Source organism: Salmo trutta, chromosome 23 (assembly GCF_901001165.1).
Source record: "Salmo trutta chromosome 23, fSalTru1.1, whole genome shotgun sequence".
In the NCBI taxonomy this organism is placed as follows: Eukaryota; Metazoa; Chordata; class Actinopteri; order Salmoniformes; family Salmonidae; genus Salmo; species Salmo trutta.
The window spans coordinates 16,904,579-16,921,763 of record NC_042979.1 but is presented as its reverse complement, the minus strand read 5'-3'; the positions used below and the strand labels follow the sequence as shown (position 1 = coordinate 16,921,763).

The window sequence follows — 17,185 nt, the reverse complement described above, 5'->3', positions numbered from 1 at the left end:
TCAATTCCTGCCGCAACATCTGAATTGAGATTGGGTCCGGACTTTGACTAAGCCATGCCAAAACTTTAAATGTGTTGCTTTTTAGCCATTTTCATGGTAACTGGATTGTGTGTTGGATCATTGTCTTGCTGCATGACCCAGCTATGCTTCAGCTCACAGGAAATCGAACGCTGCATTCCACAGTAACAACCTCATACCAACGGACAAGCATGGTGATGGTAGAGTTATGGTTTGGGGATGCTTTGCTGCCTCAGGACCTGAACAACTTGACTTAATAGAAGGAACCATTCATTATGCTCTAATTCTACAGGAGAATGTCAGGCCATCCGTCAGTAAGCTGAAGCGCAGCTGGATCATGCAGCAAGACAATGATCCAAAACACACAATCAAGTCATATTGGCAGGACTTGAAACGAGCAGTTCATGCTTGAAAACCCACAAATGTTGCTGAGTTACAGCAGTTCTGTATGGAAGAGTGGGCCAAAATTCCTCCACAGTGACTGAGACTGATCAACAACTACAGGAAGCGTTTGGTTGGCGTCATTGCAGCTGAAGGTGGCACAACCAGTTGTTGAGTACAAGGGGGCAATTACTTTTTCACACAGGGGTATCGGGTGTTGCATAAAATTGTTTTGTAATAAATGTAATAAGTATGTAATTGTTGTGTTATTTGTTCACGCAGGTTCCCTTTATCTAATATTAGGTTTCAGTTGAAAATCACATTCAGTATAAAAAATATGCAAAAGTTGAAAAAATTTGAAAGGGGACAAATACTTTTCCACAGCTCTTTAGGTCTATGACCTGACTCCACAAGACAGGATCACAGCATTAAAACGTCACTCTCGCAAGAGCATGGGAATTGCACTGAGAGTGAGAGGGGGTGGTGCCAGAGCCCAGATATCTGTATGATTACGCTTAAAAATCATCAGCTTTAAAAACATGTTAGTTTTACTAGAAACCTGTAACCCAGAGGTCCGTATGTAGCCCTTGATGAAAGTCAAGAGTGCCCATGTCAGGTTGGGATGCGGGGTGGAGCGGAGAGCAGTAGAGCAGAAGCCACAAAGCCCATTGCGTGCGAACACGCTGGACCTCCTCTGGCCCTGCACTGTGAAATCAGACAGAGAATTTGCCCAAAATACAGGAGTGATTCAAGAGGAGAGTAGCAGAGTGGGAAGCAGACACTCTCGTATCTCTTGTACACACACTCATGCAGACACACACAGACATACATTCACACTCATCTACACACAGATCCCCCCTCAGGAGCTAGTTCATCTTGTTCCTCCTCACTCCCCATACAGTTCATACGCAGATCACTGCACTAACCATCACCACCATCATCATCATCACCATCATCATTCAGCTAATCATTCAGCCTGTCTCTAGGGCTTTGGGCAAGAATGTGATTTCTTCCTAAATATGGCCCCATCCCCTGAACAAATGTGTTTCTGTGGGGTCATGGGTGCCTTCAGAACAGAGTGCACTCTGGGATAGGTAGCTCAGACATGGCGGTAGTGTGCCGGCCCACTATTCCTGTCTGTATGCAGCGAGAGTCACACCCTCCTAATAATGGTCCTGTGTTGCTCAGTTGATAGAGCATGGTGCTTGCAACGCTAGGGTTGTGGGTTTGATTCCCACGGGGGACCAGTATGAAAATGTATGCTCTCACAACTGTAAGTCGCTCTGGATAAGAGTGTCTGTTAAATAAGTTAAATGTAAATGAAGGAAGAGGAAACACATCATTTAGAGTGACACCACACCACCTCAATTAAAACTTCAAACCGGTCCCACACAAGGAGAAGGACAATCGTGAATATTTGATGGAGACTGTAGCACTCTTTCTTCTTCATTTGTTTTTTCTATTCACGCCATCCGCAAAGGTCACAAGATAATATTCCAGTCACATACAGTAGGATGGTAAATAGGGAAGGTCAGAGTTAACCAAGCCCACAATACATCAAATTAGATTACATTTTTGTCCTATGCTATTAATTCCAGTGAATGGAAAATATGTCTCTGTTTGCTATTAACCTTTTCAGAGCAACAATGGAGAAATTCGCACTTACCTTCAAATAGAAGAGTAAACTGGTTGATAGCAATATTAACTCTCCCAATCCTGACAAGATACAGTAACTAGACTTTGGGAATGTTTAAAAGACAGTTCTACTCTACTGTGGTGGTATGGTAATATGGAAACCCTCCAAACTGAATGACCTATACGTGTCACACACACACACACACACACACACACACACACACACACACACACACACACACACACACACACACACACACACACACACACACACACACACACAGTCTTGCACAGCTAACCTTGTGGGGACATATAATTCAGTCCCATTCAAAATTCTATTTTCCCTAACCTTAACCCTAACATTAACCTTTACCCAAAAACCTAACCTTAACCCTAAACCTAGCTCCTAACCCTAACCCTAAAACTAACCCTAGCTCCTAAACCTAATTCTAACACTAATTCTAACCTTAACCCTAAACCCCCAAGAAATAGCATTTGACCATGTGGGGACCAACAAAATGAAGACAGTGACAATGAGAAAAGTAGAGGAGATCAAGGAGGAGATGAGAAGAGAGCTTTTAGAAGCAAAAAAGCAGCTGAAGAACAGAAGACACCATACAGGCCCTGAAGGAGCAGCTACCCAGGGTCATTAACCCCAGCCCACCTCACACCATGCTCCACCCACTCACACCAACCAGCTCTCCAGAAGATCCTACTACAACCAACACCAACCCTCCTCCCTCAGATCCCTCTCCAACAAATAATAACCTCCCTCGCACCTCTACTAGCTCAACCAACACTCCCACCTCAGCTCATCTCCAAGAACAACCTGGGATTGGAGTTATTCTCTTTGACTCCAACAACAAACATCTACAGGAAAGAGAACTACTAGCTGGCTTGAAGCTGAGAAAAATATGGTGCCCCACGACCCAGAGTGCCCTCAAAATAATTTAAGAGGACACTTTTATAGGAGCGAAGACAATAATATTACACACTGGAACGAATGACCTAAAGAACACTAGAGGACGTGTGGCCCCAGCTATGGCAGAAGTAGCCATTATGGCCACAAAAGATACCCACCTGCAAGAATTATAATTTAATCTCTTCTCCCGCCCTGCAATGTGCCATTCAATATTATTTTAGAAAACAATGCAGAGCTCTCAAGAAAATGAGCACTAAGGCATAAAGTATTTTTGGCACACCACAAATATATCCACCCTCACCACATGCAAGACCACGTCCACATAAACAGGCTGTAAAAGTCTTTACAAGGGGGCTGAAGTACAGAGCCAATATGGGAAGAAAGACCAGGAACATCAAGCCCATGGGTATCCAGAAAATAAGAACACCACAGCACTCCATTCAGAGAAGCCATCACCTCACCCCGAGAGCACAGCACTCCACCCAGAGAAGCCAGCACTCCGCCCGGAGAGTCCAGCCCTCCACCCGGAGAGACCATCACCTCACCCAGAGAAAGCAGTACTCCACCAAGAGAGCCCAGTACTCCACTAAGAGATCCCAGTACTCCACCAAGAGAGCCCAGTACTCCACCAAGAGATCCCAGTACTCCACCAAGAGAGCCCAGTACTCCACCAAGAGAGCCCAGTACTCCACCAAGAGAGCCCAGTACTCCACCAAGAGAGCCCAGTACTCCACCAAGAGAAACCAGTACTCCACTAAGAGATCCCAGTACACCACCAAGAGAGCCCAGTACTCCACCAAGAGAGCCCAGTACTCCACCAAGAGAGCCCAGTACTCCACCAAGAGAGCCCAGTACTCCACCAAGAGAGCCCAGTACTCCACCAAGAGAGCCCAGTGCTCCACCAAGAGAGCCCAGTACTCCACCAAGAGAGCCCAGTACTCCACCAAGAGAGACCAGTACTCCACCAAGATAAACCAGTACTCCACTAAGAGAAACCAGTGCTCCACCAAAAGAGATCACCAAGAGAGACCAGTACTCCACCAAGAGAGCCCAGTACTCCACCAAGAGAGCCCAGTACTCCACTAAGAGATCCCAGTACTCCACCAAGAGAGCCCAGTACTCCACCAAGAGAGCCCAGTACTCCACCAAGAGAGCCCAGTACTCCACCAAGAGAGCCCAGTACTCCACCAAGAGAGCCCAGTACTCCACCAAGAGAGCCCAGTACTCCACCAAGATAAACCAGTACTCCACCAAGAGAGCCCAGTACTCCACCAAGAGAGCCCAGTACTCCACCAAGAGAGCCCAGTACTCCACCAAGAGAGCCCAGTACTCCACCAAGAGAAACCAGTACTCCACCAAGAGAAACCAGTACTCCACCAAGAGAGCCCAGTACTCCACCAAGAGAGCCCAGTACTCCACCAAGAGAGCCCAGTACTCCACCAAGAGAGCCCAGTACTCCACCAAGAGAGACCAGTACTCCACCAAGATAAACCAGTACTCCACTAAGAGAAACCAGTGCTCCACCAAAAGAGATCACCAAGAGAGACCAGTACTCCATCAAGAGAGCCCAGTACTCCACCAAGAGAGCCCAGGTCTCTGCCCAGAAAGACCAGGACTCCGCCCAGACAAGTCACCACTCCATTGGCCACCACTTAATACCATACCCCATTACCTCCCATGCTGACAGGACAGCACCCCCCCACCCCATTACCTCCTATGATGACAGGACAGCACCCTCCACACCATTACCTCCCATGCCTACATGACAGCATCCCCCCACGCCATTACCCCCATGCCGACACCCCTGTACCATTGAGACCAACTTTCCAGCAAGACAACTATCCAGAAGTGGCACGAAGAATAGAGCACCCTGCTGCAGCTGAGCTAAACCAGATAAGGCATCTACTGAACATAATCTGATCAAAAATCCCCCAAAATCTTTGTTATTATAATAAATATAATTATTAGAAATACAATCAATTATCAATATGATTTCAGTTTTAGATAAGCCACCCAGGAAAGGGTTAAAATTAGTTCATGTCAATATATGTAGCCTCAGAAACAGAGTTCATGAGATTAGTAATTTGCTAATTTACTCATCAATTTCTGAGACTCACTTAGAGAGCACCTTTGATGATATAGTAGGAATACAAGGATATAACATCTATAGAAAAGACAGAAATGTCTATGGAGGATGTGTTGCTCTATATATTCAGAGCCATATTCCTGTAATGCTCAGAGAGGATCTCGTGACAAATGAAGTAGAAGTGCTGTGGTTGCAGGTTCTCTTGCCTCATCTGGAGCCTCTTCTTTTAGGGGGCTGCTATAGTGCAAACTGTCAGTATCTGGAGAATATATTTGTGACGTTAGACAAGGTCTCTGATGCTAACAGATAAATGTATTTTCTTGCTGTCCTGAACGTTGACTGGTTATCACCTAGTTGTCCTCTCAAGAAGAAGCTTCTTACTGTGACGAATGCCTGGTGCATGACCCAGGTTGTCACTCAACCAACTACAGTGTATGCCAATAGTGTTGGATCTGTGACATCCACTTGTATTGATCATATCGTCACTAATGCTGCTAAGCTTTGCTCCAAAGCAATGTCAGATCACATTGGCTGTAGTGACCATCAAATTGTGGCAATAACAAGGAAAGCCAAAGTACCAAAGGCAGGGCCTAGAGTTATTTATAAGAGATCATACAAAATGTTTTCTTAGGACTCTTTTGTTGAAGATGAAACAAAAATGTAAACGCAGCAAAAAAAGAAACGTCCCTTTTTCAGGACCCTGTCTTTCAAAGATAATTCGTAAAAATCCAAATAACTTCACAGATCTTCATTGTAAAGGGTTTAAACACTGTTTCCCATGCTTGTTCAATGGACCATAAACAATTAATGAACATGCACCTGTGGAACGGTCGTTAAGACACTAACAGCTTACAGACGGTAGGCAATTAAGGTCACAGTTATGAAAACTTAGGACACTAAAGATGCCTTTCTACTGACTCTGAAAAACACCAAAAGAAAGATGCCCAGGGTCCCTGCTCATCTGCGTGAACGTGCCTTAAGCATGCTGCAAGGAGGCATTAAGACTGCAGATGTGGCCAGGGCAATAAATTGCAGTGTCAGTACTGTGAGACGCCTAAGACAACGCTACAGGGAGAGAGGACGGATAGCTGATCGTCCTCTCAGTGGCAGACCACGTGTAACAACACCTGCACAGGATCGGTACATCCGAACATCACACCTGTGGGACAGGTACAGGATGGCAACAACAACTGCCTGAGTTACACCAGGAATGCACAATCCCTCCATCATTGCTCAGACTGTCTGCAATAGTCTGAGAGAGGCTGGACTGAGGGCTTGTAGGCCTGTTGTAAGGAGGCAGGTTTTCACCAGACATCACCGGCAACATCGTCGCCTATGGGCACAAACCCACCGTCGCTGGGTCAGACAGGACTGGCAAAAAGTGCTCTTCACTGACGAGTCGTGGTTTTGTCTCACCAGGGGGGATGGTCGGAATCGAGTTTATCATCGAAGGAATGAGCGTTACACCGAGGCCTGTACTCTGGAGCGGGATCAATTTGGAGGTGGAGGGTCCGTCATGGTCTGGCGCGGTGTGTCACAGCATCATCGGACTGAGCTTGTTGTCATTGCAGGCAATCTCAACACTGTGCGTTACAGGGAAGACATCCTCCTCCCTCATGTGGTACCCTTCCTGCAGGCTCATCCTGACATGACCCTCCAGCATGACAATGCCACCAGCCATACTGCTCGTTCTGTGCATGATTTCCTGCAAGACAGGAATGTTAGTGTTCTGCCATGGCCAGCGAAGAGCCCGGATCTCAATCACATTGAGCACGTCTGGGACCTGTTGGATCGGAGGGTGAGGGCTAGGGCCATTCCCCCCAGAAATGTCCGGGAACTTGCCTTGGTGGAAAAGTGGGGTAACATCTCACAGCAAGAACTGGAAAATCTGGTGCAGTCCATGAGGAGGAGATGCACTGCAGTACTTAATGCAGCTGGTGGCCACACCAGATACTGACTGTTACTTTTGATTTTGACGCCCCTTTGTTTCGGGACACATTATTCGATTTCTGTTAGTCACACGTCTGTGGAACTTGTTCAGTTTATGTTTCAGTTATTGAATCTTGTTATGTTCATACAAATAGTTACACATGTTCAGTTTCCTGAAAATAAACACAGCTGACAGTGAGAGGACGTTTCTTTTTTTGCTGAGTTTATGTTGGTCTGATGTGTATAAGGAGGAGAATCCAGATGCAGCACTTTGAGTATTTGTAAAATTATCCCTGCCAGTTGTTGACAAACATGCACTTGTGAGAACTATTAGAGCTCCCTGGATCAATGATGAATTGAACAATTGTATGGTTCAAAGAAAAGATGCAACAAAATTGTGGCAAATATGTCAGGCTGCTCAGCTGATGTCTCAGTCTCGAGGCTTAAAAATCCTTCTTTAACCTGTCTCCTCCCCTTCATCTACACTGGATTTAACAAGTGACATCAATAAGGGATTATAGTTTAATGTTTAACTGTTATATTTCTTTTTAAATGGATTCAAATTGAATGTCCTTGTCTATAACTGTTCTGTACTTTGTTGTGTATGTTTTATGTGGACCCCAGGAAGAGTAGCTGCTGCATGTGCAGTAGCTAATGGGTATCCTAATAAATAAAACACACACACACACACACACACACACACACACACACACACGCATCACAGTCAGAGCCTGTGCACTGCTGGCATCTCTGCTAATTAAAGGTCATTCAGTCAGTGTGGTGCCAAAAGAAAACCAAAAGAAACCGTTTCCCTAGTTTCCCATGGCCTCCAGGTCTCAGTATTTTACAGTATAGTAGGTAGAAAACTCCAGAATTGTTGTGGAACTAATGAGTTTCAATAGAAAAATACGTTCATAAGACCACTGCCTTTTATTCCCTCGGTTACGCTGTCAAACAACCACATTGTTACAATGCCTGGAGCAGGCGTCCAATCCACTTTGCTTTGTGTTTTCTTTTGTCCTCAGAAAATGACTGAAAGGAACAAACAACTTGGAGCCTTTCAGGATTTCCGTGTTTTCTGGTAGCGCGAATTAGCATAGAATGTTGTTTTGATGTTCGACAGAGGCTTTAGATGTGGCTAGAGCAGAAAGAGAGAAGGAGAGGGAGAGAGAGCGAGAGAAGGGGTGGGGGCAGAGGGAGCTCTCTGTGGTGGTCTAAGGCGAGCCGTATGCCTGTGCTGGTGGAGACCGTCACGACCGTGGAATCCGTCACGACCATGAAACCATAGAACCACAACAGTATGTAACAGGTGGCTTAGTCACGGATAGGGAAAGACATCTTTTATGGTTGTCAGGTTGGTTTAAGACGGTCCAGGCTGAGACGGGGCCATATGTGACCCAGAGGAGGATGGCTGGGTGTGGGCTGATGGATGCCACTGTGGCTGTCAGTGGGGTGAGGAGGCACACATGGATCCAAGGCTCCTGGTGCTGAATTGATCTTGCCTCCAATCTTGGATGTACACTGAACTGTCAGGGAGGGCACTGGGTTCCTGTTTCACACTTACATGAGTACACACACACACACAGATAAACTTACACATGTGCACAACTCCACCCATAGTAAATACACAGAAATGCTTTTCAACTCTGTACTGCTGCAGCTCTTAATGGGATCTCACTACATTGTTATCTACTGGGCCGACCCTCAACTTCTGTTAGTACTAGGCGTCGTACATCAGAGAGACATGTTTGTGGAGTGGTTGTGAAGAGTGAAGTGGGATGGAAATGACATAGATCACCACTGTGGCCTGACTTCCTGACTCCTCAGCCCTGCTGATGACGGCTAATGGGAACCTACAGTTAGTTTAGCACTCAGCGAAGTGTCAAGTGCCTAATTTGATCTCAATGTTGTGGTTAACCTTCAGTCTTAAGTCTCGTAATCACCCTTTCAGAGGAAATTGCAATTGGATAACTGACTGTGTGTGTGTGTGTTCCCCAGTGAGCATGACGTGGGGGAGGATGATATCTACGACTGTGTTCCCTGTGAGGACGATGGAGATGACATCTACGAGGACATCATCAAGGTGGAAGTTCGACAACCCATGGTAAGAGCTTTGTGTTTGTGTAATTCTCTGCTTGTCTCTCGATCTGTGTACGTGTGTGTGTGTGTGTGCGTGTGTTTGTGTAATTCTCTGCTTGTCTCTCGATCTGTGTACGTGTGCATGTGTGTGTGTAATTCTCTACTTGTCTCTATCTGTATACGTGGGTGTGTGTCCTCTCTGATGTTCTCTATCTGTCGGTGTGTATTCTGTTCTGCTCTGCTCACCTCTTATGTTTTTCCATTCCTTACGCTGCAGATCAGATACATGCAGGTAAGTGCCCTGACTCACCGATCTGTCATCCAGCTCTGACATGTCCCCACAACACCCTTCCCCTCAGATGACCACACCATTAGATCAATGGCCTACAGCACAGGTCAAGGGAATCCCCATCTGCCCGTGTGTGTGTGACTCACCATGACGTCAACATATCACCATCAACACCATGACATTGCCACTATATGACATCATCAAAAGCAGCCAGATCAAACCCCAGTACAGCCTTCCTCAGTTCCTATGTCAGTTCTGTACCTGTGCTCTCCAGCACGCATGATTGTTTTCTGATACCCAGCTGGATCTGGGCCTCTGAGTCTAATTGACTCTGGTTTGACTTGATTATCCCCCTGTTGTATTATCAGAACTGCTTATAAACCTTCAGTTCTGTTCCAGATGACACAATATAATTAATACTCCTCTCAACACAACAACCAAGACTGCTGTCAGCCGCAGCCACCCAGACAATTATGACGGATATGATGTCAGAGGTTTTGGCAGGGTCGTTCTATCCGACTGTCACAGTCGCAGATGTTATTTTTTTCACCCGTCTCTAACTTTTGCATTGCATTGTGGTTCACTGATCCGATGCTGCTGGGCTAGCCAGCTTTCACCTCCTCAGCCCCCCCAGCCGTGGGCCCCATGAGATGCTGGCCTCCCTTTGTTTGTTTTCCCTGTCATCGTCATATCCCCCTCTCTAATGGCGGGCCTGTTTGTGCTTGTAAATGAATCTGGATGCGGTGGGCGGGGTGTTTGCCTTGGCTTGTCCACCCTCCCCAGCCCCGCTCTTCTCTGCACTGGCCACAGATGTTACCGAAGATACAGAGCTGCAGACACAGATGTTCATTAGCACTTGCCCGTGAGCAAGCCAGCCGGCACTCAACTCGTATAAATCCCCCAGTTCCAGCGTTTATGTCACCGTTTCCCACAACACGGCCAATCGGCTTGCGTTACACGACCGGGTCCCAGCAATTACAGTTAATCAAAAGTATCATATTCTATTGGGTCATGTTGGAGTGATGAGTGAGAATTGGGCTCAGTTCATTAAAAGCACTCATCAAATTCCCATTGAGTGGTTTGGATGCAGTGCTGCAGGGCCTCTGGGTGTTGCTGGGCTCTGTTCTGGAATCCCCCTGTCTGGTAATGTTGACAGTCACAGCTCCCTATTGGCATCGGGTACTGTACGTTGATGAATGTAACTCAAAGGGAAAAATATATATTTTATATTTGAGATTTTTCAAAGTAACCACCCCTAGCCTTGATGACAGCTTTGCACACTCTTGGCATTCTCTCAACTAGCTTCACCTGGAATGCTTTTCCAACAGTCTTGAAGGAGTTCCCACATATGCTGAGCACTTGTTGGCTGCTTTTCCTTCACTCTGCACTCCAACTCATCCCAAACCATCTCAATTGGGTTAAGGTCGGGTGATTGTGGAGCCCAGACCATCTGATGCAGCACTCCATCACTCTCCTTCTTGGTCAAATAGCCCTTACACAGCCTGGAGGTCCTGTTGAAAAACAAATGCTAGTCCCACTAAGCGCAAACCAGATGGGATGGTGTATTGCTGCAGAATGCTGTGGTAGCGATGCTGGTTAAGTGTGCCTTGAAATCTAAATAAATCACAGACAATGTCACCAGCAAAGCACCATCACACCTCCTCCTCCATGCTTAACGGTGGAAACCACACATGCGGAGATCATACGTTCCCCTACTCTGCGTCTCACAAAGACACGGCGGTTGGAACCAAAAATTTCAAATTTGGACTCATCAAACCAAAGGACAGATTTCCACTTGTCTAATGTCCATTGCTCGTGTTTCTTGGCCCAAGCAAGTCTCTTCTTCTTATTGCTGTCCTTTAGTAGTGTTTTCTTTGCAGCAATTTGACCATGAAGGCCTGATTCACACAGTCTCCTTTGAACAGTCGATGTTGAGATGTGGGGGTCTTCCCTGTGGCTCAGTTGGTAGGGCATGGTGTTTGCAACGCCAGCATGGTGTGTGTAATGCCAGGGTTGTGGGGGGCCAGTACAAAAAAAAAAATGAAATGTATGTATTCACTACTGTAAGTCGCTCTGGATAAGAGCATCTGCTAAATGACTAAAATGTAAAAATGTAAATGTCTGTTACTTGAACTCTGTGAAGCATTTATTTGGGCTGTAATCTGAGGCTGGTAACGCTAATGAACTTATCCTCTGCAGCAGAGGTAACTCTGGGTCTTCCTTTCCTGTGGCGGTCCTCATGAGAGCCAGTTTCATCATAGTGCTTGATAGTTTTTGCGACTGCACTTGAGGAAACTTTCAAAGTTCTTGACATTTTCCGCATTGAATGACCTTCATGTCTAAAAGTAATTATGGACTGTCATTTCTCTTTGCTTATTTGAGCTGTTCCTGCCATAATATGGACTTGGTCTTTTACCAAATAGGGCTATCTTCTGTATACCACCTCTATCTTGTCACAACACAACTGATTGGCTCAAATACATTAAGAAGGAAATAAATTCCACAAATTAACTTTTAACAAGGCACACCTTTTAATTTAAATGCATTCCAGGTGACTACCTCATGAAGCTGGTTGAGAGAATGCCAAAAGTGTACAAAGCTGTCATCAAGGCAAAGGGTGGATACTTTGAAGAAACTCAAATATAAAATCTATTTAGATTTGTTAACACTTTTTTGGTTACTACATAATTCCTTATGTGTTATTTCCAGTGGTAGAAAAAGTACCCAATTGTCATACTTGAATAAAAGTATAGATACCTTAATAGAAAGCTACTCAAGTAAAAGTGAAAGTCACCCAGTAAAATACTACTTGAGTGAAAGTCTAAAATTATTTGGTTTAAAATGTACTTAAGTATCAAAAGTAAAAGTATAAATCATTTCAAATTCCTTATATTAAGCAAAACCATTTTCTTGTTTTTAAAATGTATGGATAGCCAGGGTCACGCTCTAACACTCAGACATTATTTACAAAAGTTGCATTTCTGTTTAGTGAGTCCGCCACACCATAGGCAGTAGGGATGCCCATGTGTTCTCTTGAAACGTGTGTGAATTTCTAAATGTTCCTCTCTTGCTAAGCATTCAAAATGTAACGAGTACTTTGGGTTGTCAGGGAAAATTTATGGAGTAAAGAGTACAATATTTACTTTTGGAATGTAGTGAAGTAAAAGTAAAATTGTCAAAAATATAAAAAGTAAAGTACAGATACCCCAAAAAACGACTTAAGTAGTACTTTAAAGTATTTTTACTTAAGTACTTTACATCACTGGTTATTTCATAGTTTTGATGTCTACAATGTAGAAAATAGTTAAAATAAGCAGCGTGTACAGTATTTATACAGTATAGTTTTATAACATGCATCAAGCCATATGATTGGTAATAATGACCTTGCATGCCTAAATAACATGTTTGACACCCATCATTAGACAATCAGACACATGAACAGCCTTGTCAGGGACGTGTAATGATATAATGACATCTCAGCATCACTTTTCCTGTCGTTAATTACCTCCACAGAAAATGGGCATGACAGAAGACGACAAGAGAAACTGCTGCTTAGTGGAGATCCAGGAGACTGAGGCCAAGTACTACAAGACGCTGGAGGACATTGAGAAGGTGGGTGAGGGACTTAGCTATGGAAAAGTGTATGTGTGTGTGTACTTAAGTTTATGTACGTACATGTATCTGCATATGTGTGTGTGTGTGTGCAGTGGGTGGCTGGCTGGCAGTGTTGGATGTAGCTCGCTGCTAGGGTAGGTGTGTTTTGTCACGTCTCCTGTGTCAGGCCTCAGGCAGGGAGCGGTGTGGAAATGTCAGCTATTGGCAGGTTCATTGGAGAGGACAAATGTCCCGTGGAGCAGATCGATAGGCTTATTATTGGCACAGTCCCATGGGAAGAGACTGATCTCCAGGGCTCTATGTGTAAACACACACACACACACACACACACACAATTCACCTAGGGTTGTAAATGATGTCTCCATGATGAATAATAGATTATTCTCAATTTGATGGACAGTTAGACATGATCCACTCCACTGGATACATTAGACTAAGGGTGTGTTTGTGTTTGCTGAGCCAGACAAACATGCAATTAAACCAGAATCACCTTATAATCAGAGGAGTCGTTTGAGCTTGATTGAGTTGAGGTTAATAAAGCCATCATATCTTCATTACATTTTAATGGATCTATTTGTTATCATTAAGATTATGTAATGTGACAAGCATACAATAATACCATTACTCAAACAACAGGGAAGGTTTGTGCCAGTGAACATAATCAGTGGTTGGTACTCACAGCACGTCATGGGCACTTCAAACAAATGGGTACACGTGTATACAAGATAATGATTAAGCTACTAACACCGAGCAGCAACACCTTATAGTGAAACCTATTTCATGATCGATTTTCCTGGGCGCCCCCAGCGCATGCAATTGGATTGAACTGCTGTTTCATATACAACTTAACACTACTACCGATTTGGTTACAATGTCAACAGGTTCAGTCATTGATGTTTGTACTTTAGGTCCTACTGTATATTGCCATGCAAGTACTTTTAACTTCTCAATTGTGCTGTTTTGGTATTCTACAGAATTATATGATCCCTTTGAAGCAAGTTCTCAGTCCACCAGACATGGAGTCCATCTTTGTAAATCTCGAGGTGAGTACTGATGAGTGTAATACTAGTGTCAGTGTGGAGCTGATGGAGGTGATGTGTTAGTGTGACCCATGCTGACTATGGTTGTGTTGTACCCCATACAGGATGTGATTAAAGTCCACTTTGCTCTGCTGAGGGCCATCGACCTCAACATGGTGAGCGGAGGCAACGGTCTGGGGAAAATCTTCGTAGACTTCAAGGAAAGGTTAGTGACCTCGGGAGCTGTGTGTATGTGTGCGTGCATGTTTGAGATAGTATTCCGTGTGTGGCCCTGCGTGCATGCAGTTGGATTTAGATGCAGGATTTCAGGATAACGCAGAGGATAGATGGGATTATTAAAGATGGCGCCGGAGGGTGGGGCTGCCATCTTATCGGCTCTTAACCAACCATGCTATTTTATTAGTATTTTCACATTGGTCGTGACTTGTTTTGTACATAATGTTGCTGCTACCGTCTCTTATGAACGAAAATAGCTTCTGAACTTCAGAACTGGGATTACTCACCTCAAATTAGATGAGGAGTTCTTCTTCAATGAGTCGGACGCCAGGGATTTAAACTACGACACCCGACCAGGCCCAGATCCCCGTGATTCACTGGAAAAGGAAATGTACAGTCGTGGCCAAAAGTTTTGAGAATGACACAAATATTAATTTCCACAAAGTTTGCTGCTTCAGTGTCTTTAGAAATTTTTGTCAGATGTTACTATGGAATACTGAAGTATAATTACAAGCATTTCATAAGTGTCAAAGGCTTTTATTGACAATTACATGAAGTTGATGCAGAGTCAATATTTGCAGTGTTGACCCTTCTTTTTCAAGACCTCTGCAATCCGCTCTGGCATGCTGTCAATTAACGTCTGGTCCACACCCTGACTGATGGCAGCCCATTCTTGCATAATCAATGCTTGGAGTTTGTCAGAATTTGTGGGGTTTTGTTTGTCCACCCGCCTCTTGAGGATTGACCACAAGTTCTCAATGGGATTAAGGTCTGGGGAGTTTCCTGGCCATGGACCCAAAATATCAATGTTTTGTTCCCTGAGCCACTTAGTTATCACTTTTGCCTTATGGCAAGGTGCTCCATCATGCTGGAAAAGGCATTGTTCATCACCAAACTGTTCCTGGATGGTTGGGAGAAGTTGCTCTCGGAGGATGTGTTGGTACCATTCTTTATTCATGGGTGTGTTCTTAGGCAAAATTGTGAGTGAGCCCACTCCCTTGGCTGAGATGCAACCCCACACATGAATGGTCTCAGGATGCTTTACTGTTGGCATGACACAGGACTGACGGTAGCACTCACCTTGTCTTCTCCAGACAATCTTTCTTCCGGATGCCCAGAAAAATCGGAAAGGGGATTCATCAGAGAAAATGACTTTACCCCAGTCCTCAGCAGTCCAGTCCCTGTACCTTTTGCAGAAGATCAGTCTGTCCCAGATGTTTTTTCTGGAGAGAAGTGGCTTGTTTGCTGCCCTTCTTGACACCAGGCCATCCTCCAAAAGTCTTCGCCTCACTGTGCGTGCAGATGCACTCACACCTGCCTGCTGCCATTCCTGAGCAAGCTCTCTACTGGTGGTGCCCCGATCCCGCAGTTGAATCAACTGTAGGAGACGGTCCTGGCACTTGCTGGACTTTCTTGGGCGCCCTGAAGCCTTCTTAACAACAATTGAACCGCTCTCCTTGAAGTTCTTGATGATCTGATAAATGGTTGATTTAGGTGCAATCTTACTGGCAGCAATGTCCTTGCCTGTGAAGCCCTTTTTGTGCAAAGCAATGATGACGGCATGTGTTTCCTTGCAGGTAACCATGGTTGACAGAGGAAGAACAATGATTCCAAGCACCACCCTTCTTTTTGAAGCTTCCAGTCTGTTATTCGAACTCAATCAGCATGACAGTGTGATCTCCAGCCTTGTCCTCGTCAACACTCACACCTGTGTTAATGAGAGAATCACTGACGTGATGTCAGCTGGTCCTTTTGTGTCAGGGCTGAAATGCAGTGGAAATGTTTTTGGGGGATTCAGTTCATTTGCATGGCAATTAATTGCAATTCATCTGATCACTCTTCATAACATTCTGGAGTATATGCAAATTGCCATCATACAAACTGAGGCAGCAGACTTTGTGAAAATTAATATTTGTGTCATTCTCAAAACTTTTGGCCATGACTGTAGGTTTCGCAGAAATAGATCAGGATGCCTTGTGAGGATCAGGTGACGAGTGGCTAATCTGCCCTTGCCTCCTTTCTGCTAGCTAACGTTCAATCGCTGGAAAATAAATGGGATGAACTGAAAGCACGTATATCCTACCAACGGGACATTAAAAACGGTAATATCTTATGTTTCACCGAGTTGTGACTGAACGATGACATTAAGAACATACAGCTGGCGGGTTATGCGCTCTATCGGCAGGACAGGACAGCAGCCTTTGCTAAGAAACGGTGCGGGGGCCTATGCATATTTGTAAACAATAGCTGGTGCACGATATCTAAGAAAGTCTCAGGGTTTTGCTCGCCGGAGGTAGAGTATCTCATGATAAGCTGTAGACCACACTATCTACCTAGAGACTTTTCATCTGTAATTTTCTTAGCTGTCTACATACCACCACAGACCGAGGCTGGCACTAAAACCACACTCAATGAGCTGTATTCCACCATAAGCAAACAGGGAAACGCTCATCCAGAGGCGGCGCTCCTAGTGGCCGGGGACTTTAATGCAGGGTAACTTAAATCAGTTTTACCTAATTTCTATCAGCATGGTAGATGTGCAACCAAAGGGAAAACAATTCTAGACCACCTTTACTCCACACACAGAGACGTGTACAAAGCTCACCCTCAACCCTCCATTTGGCAAATGTGACCATAACTCTATCCTCCTGATTCCTGCTTACAACCAAAAATTAACCAGTGACACTGTTGTCATGACTTTGCCCTCTTTGGACACAACGAGCACCATCCCCCTACCTCTGCACCATCCCCCTCTCTCTCTCCTACACTCAGGCTACTGTGGTCAGAGAGGTCGTAAATTCCTGGAGGAGATCCTCTCCTCATGGCCAGGCAGTATAGAGCGAGAGTGTGTTTCATAGAGAGAACAAAGGAATTTCTTCCACCTCACAGAACTGGAGAACTGAACGATATTCATGTTCTGGAGAACGTATAAAAGATCGGTGAAGAATCCAGCTATGAGCTGGTCCGTTTGGTAC

At 44.9% G+C, this 17,185-nt stretch overlaps 1 protein-coding gene across 11 annotated transcripts in view; it reads left to right on the top strand.

Moving 5' to 3' along the window:
• LOC115159493 (guanine nucleotide exchange factor VAV2) overlaps positions 1–17,185 on the top strand; it is a 216,772-nt gene that overhangs the window by 163,575 nt on the left and 36,012 nt on the right. For 8 of the 11 annotated variants that reach the window (XM_029709261.1, XM_029709268.1, XM_029709262.1 and 5 more), the window contains 5 exons: positions 8,970–9,075; positions 9,328–9,342; positions 12,853–12,951; positions 13,929–13,997; positions 14,099–14,199. In XM_029709261.1, the coding sequence (XP_029565121.1) occupies positions 8,970–9,075; positions 9,328–9,342; positions 12,853–12,951; positions 13,929–13,997; positions 14,099–14,199 (390 nt within the window). The remainder of the gene's footprint in view (positions 1–8,969; positions 9,076–9,327; positions 9,343–12,852; positions 12,952–13,928; positions 13,998–14,098; positions 14,200–17,185) is intronic. The other 3 variants (XM_029709272.1, XM_029709269.1, XM_029709264.1) reach the window with 1 other exon arrangement.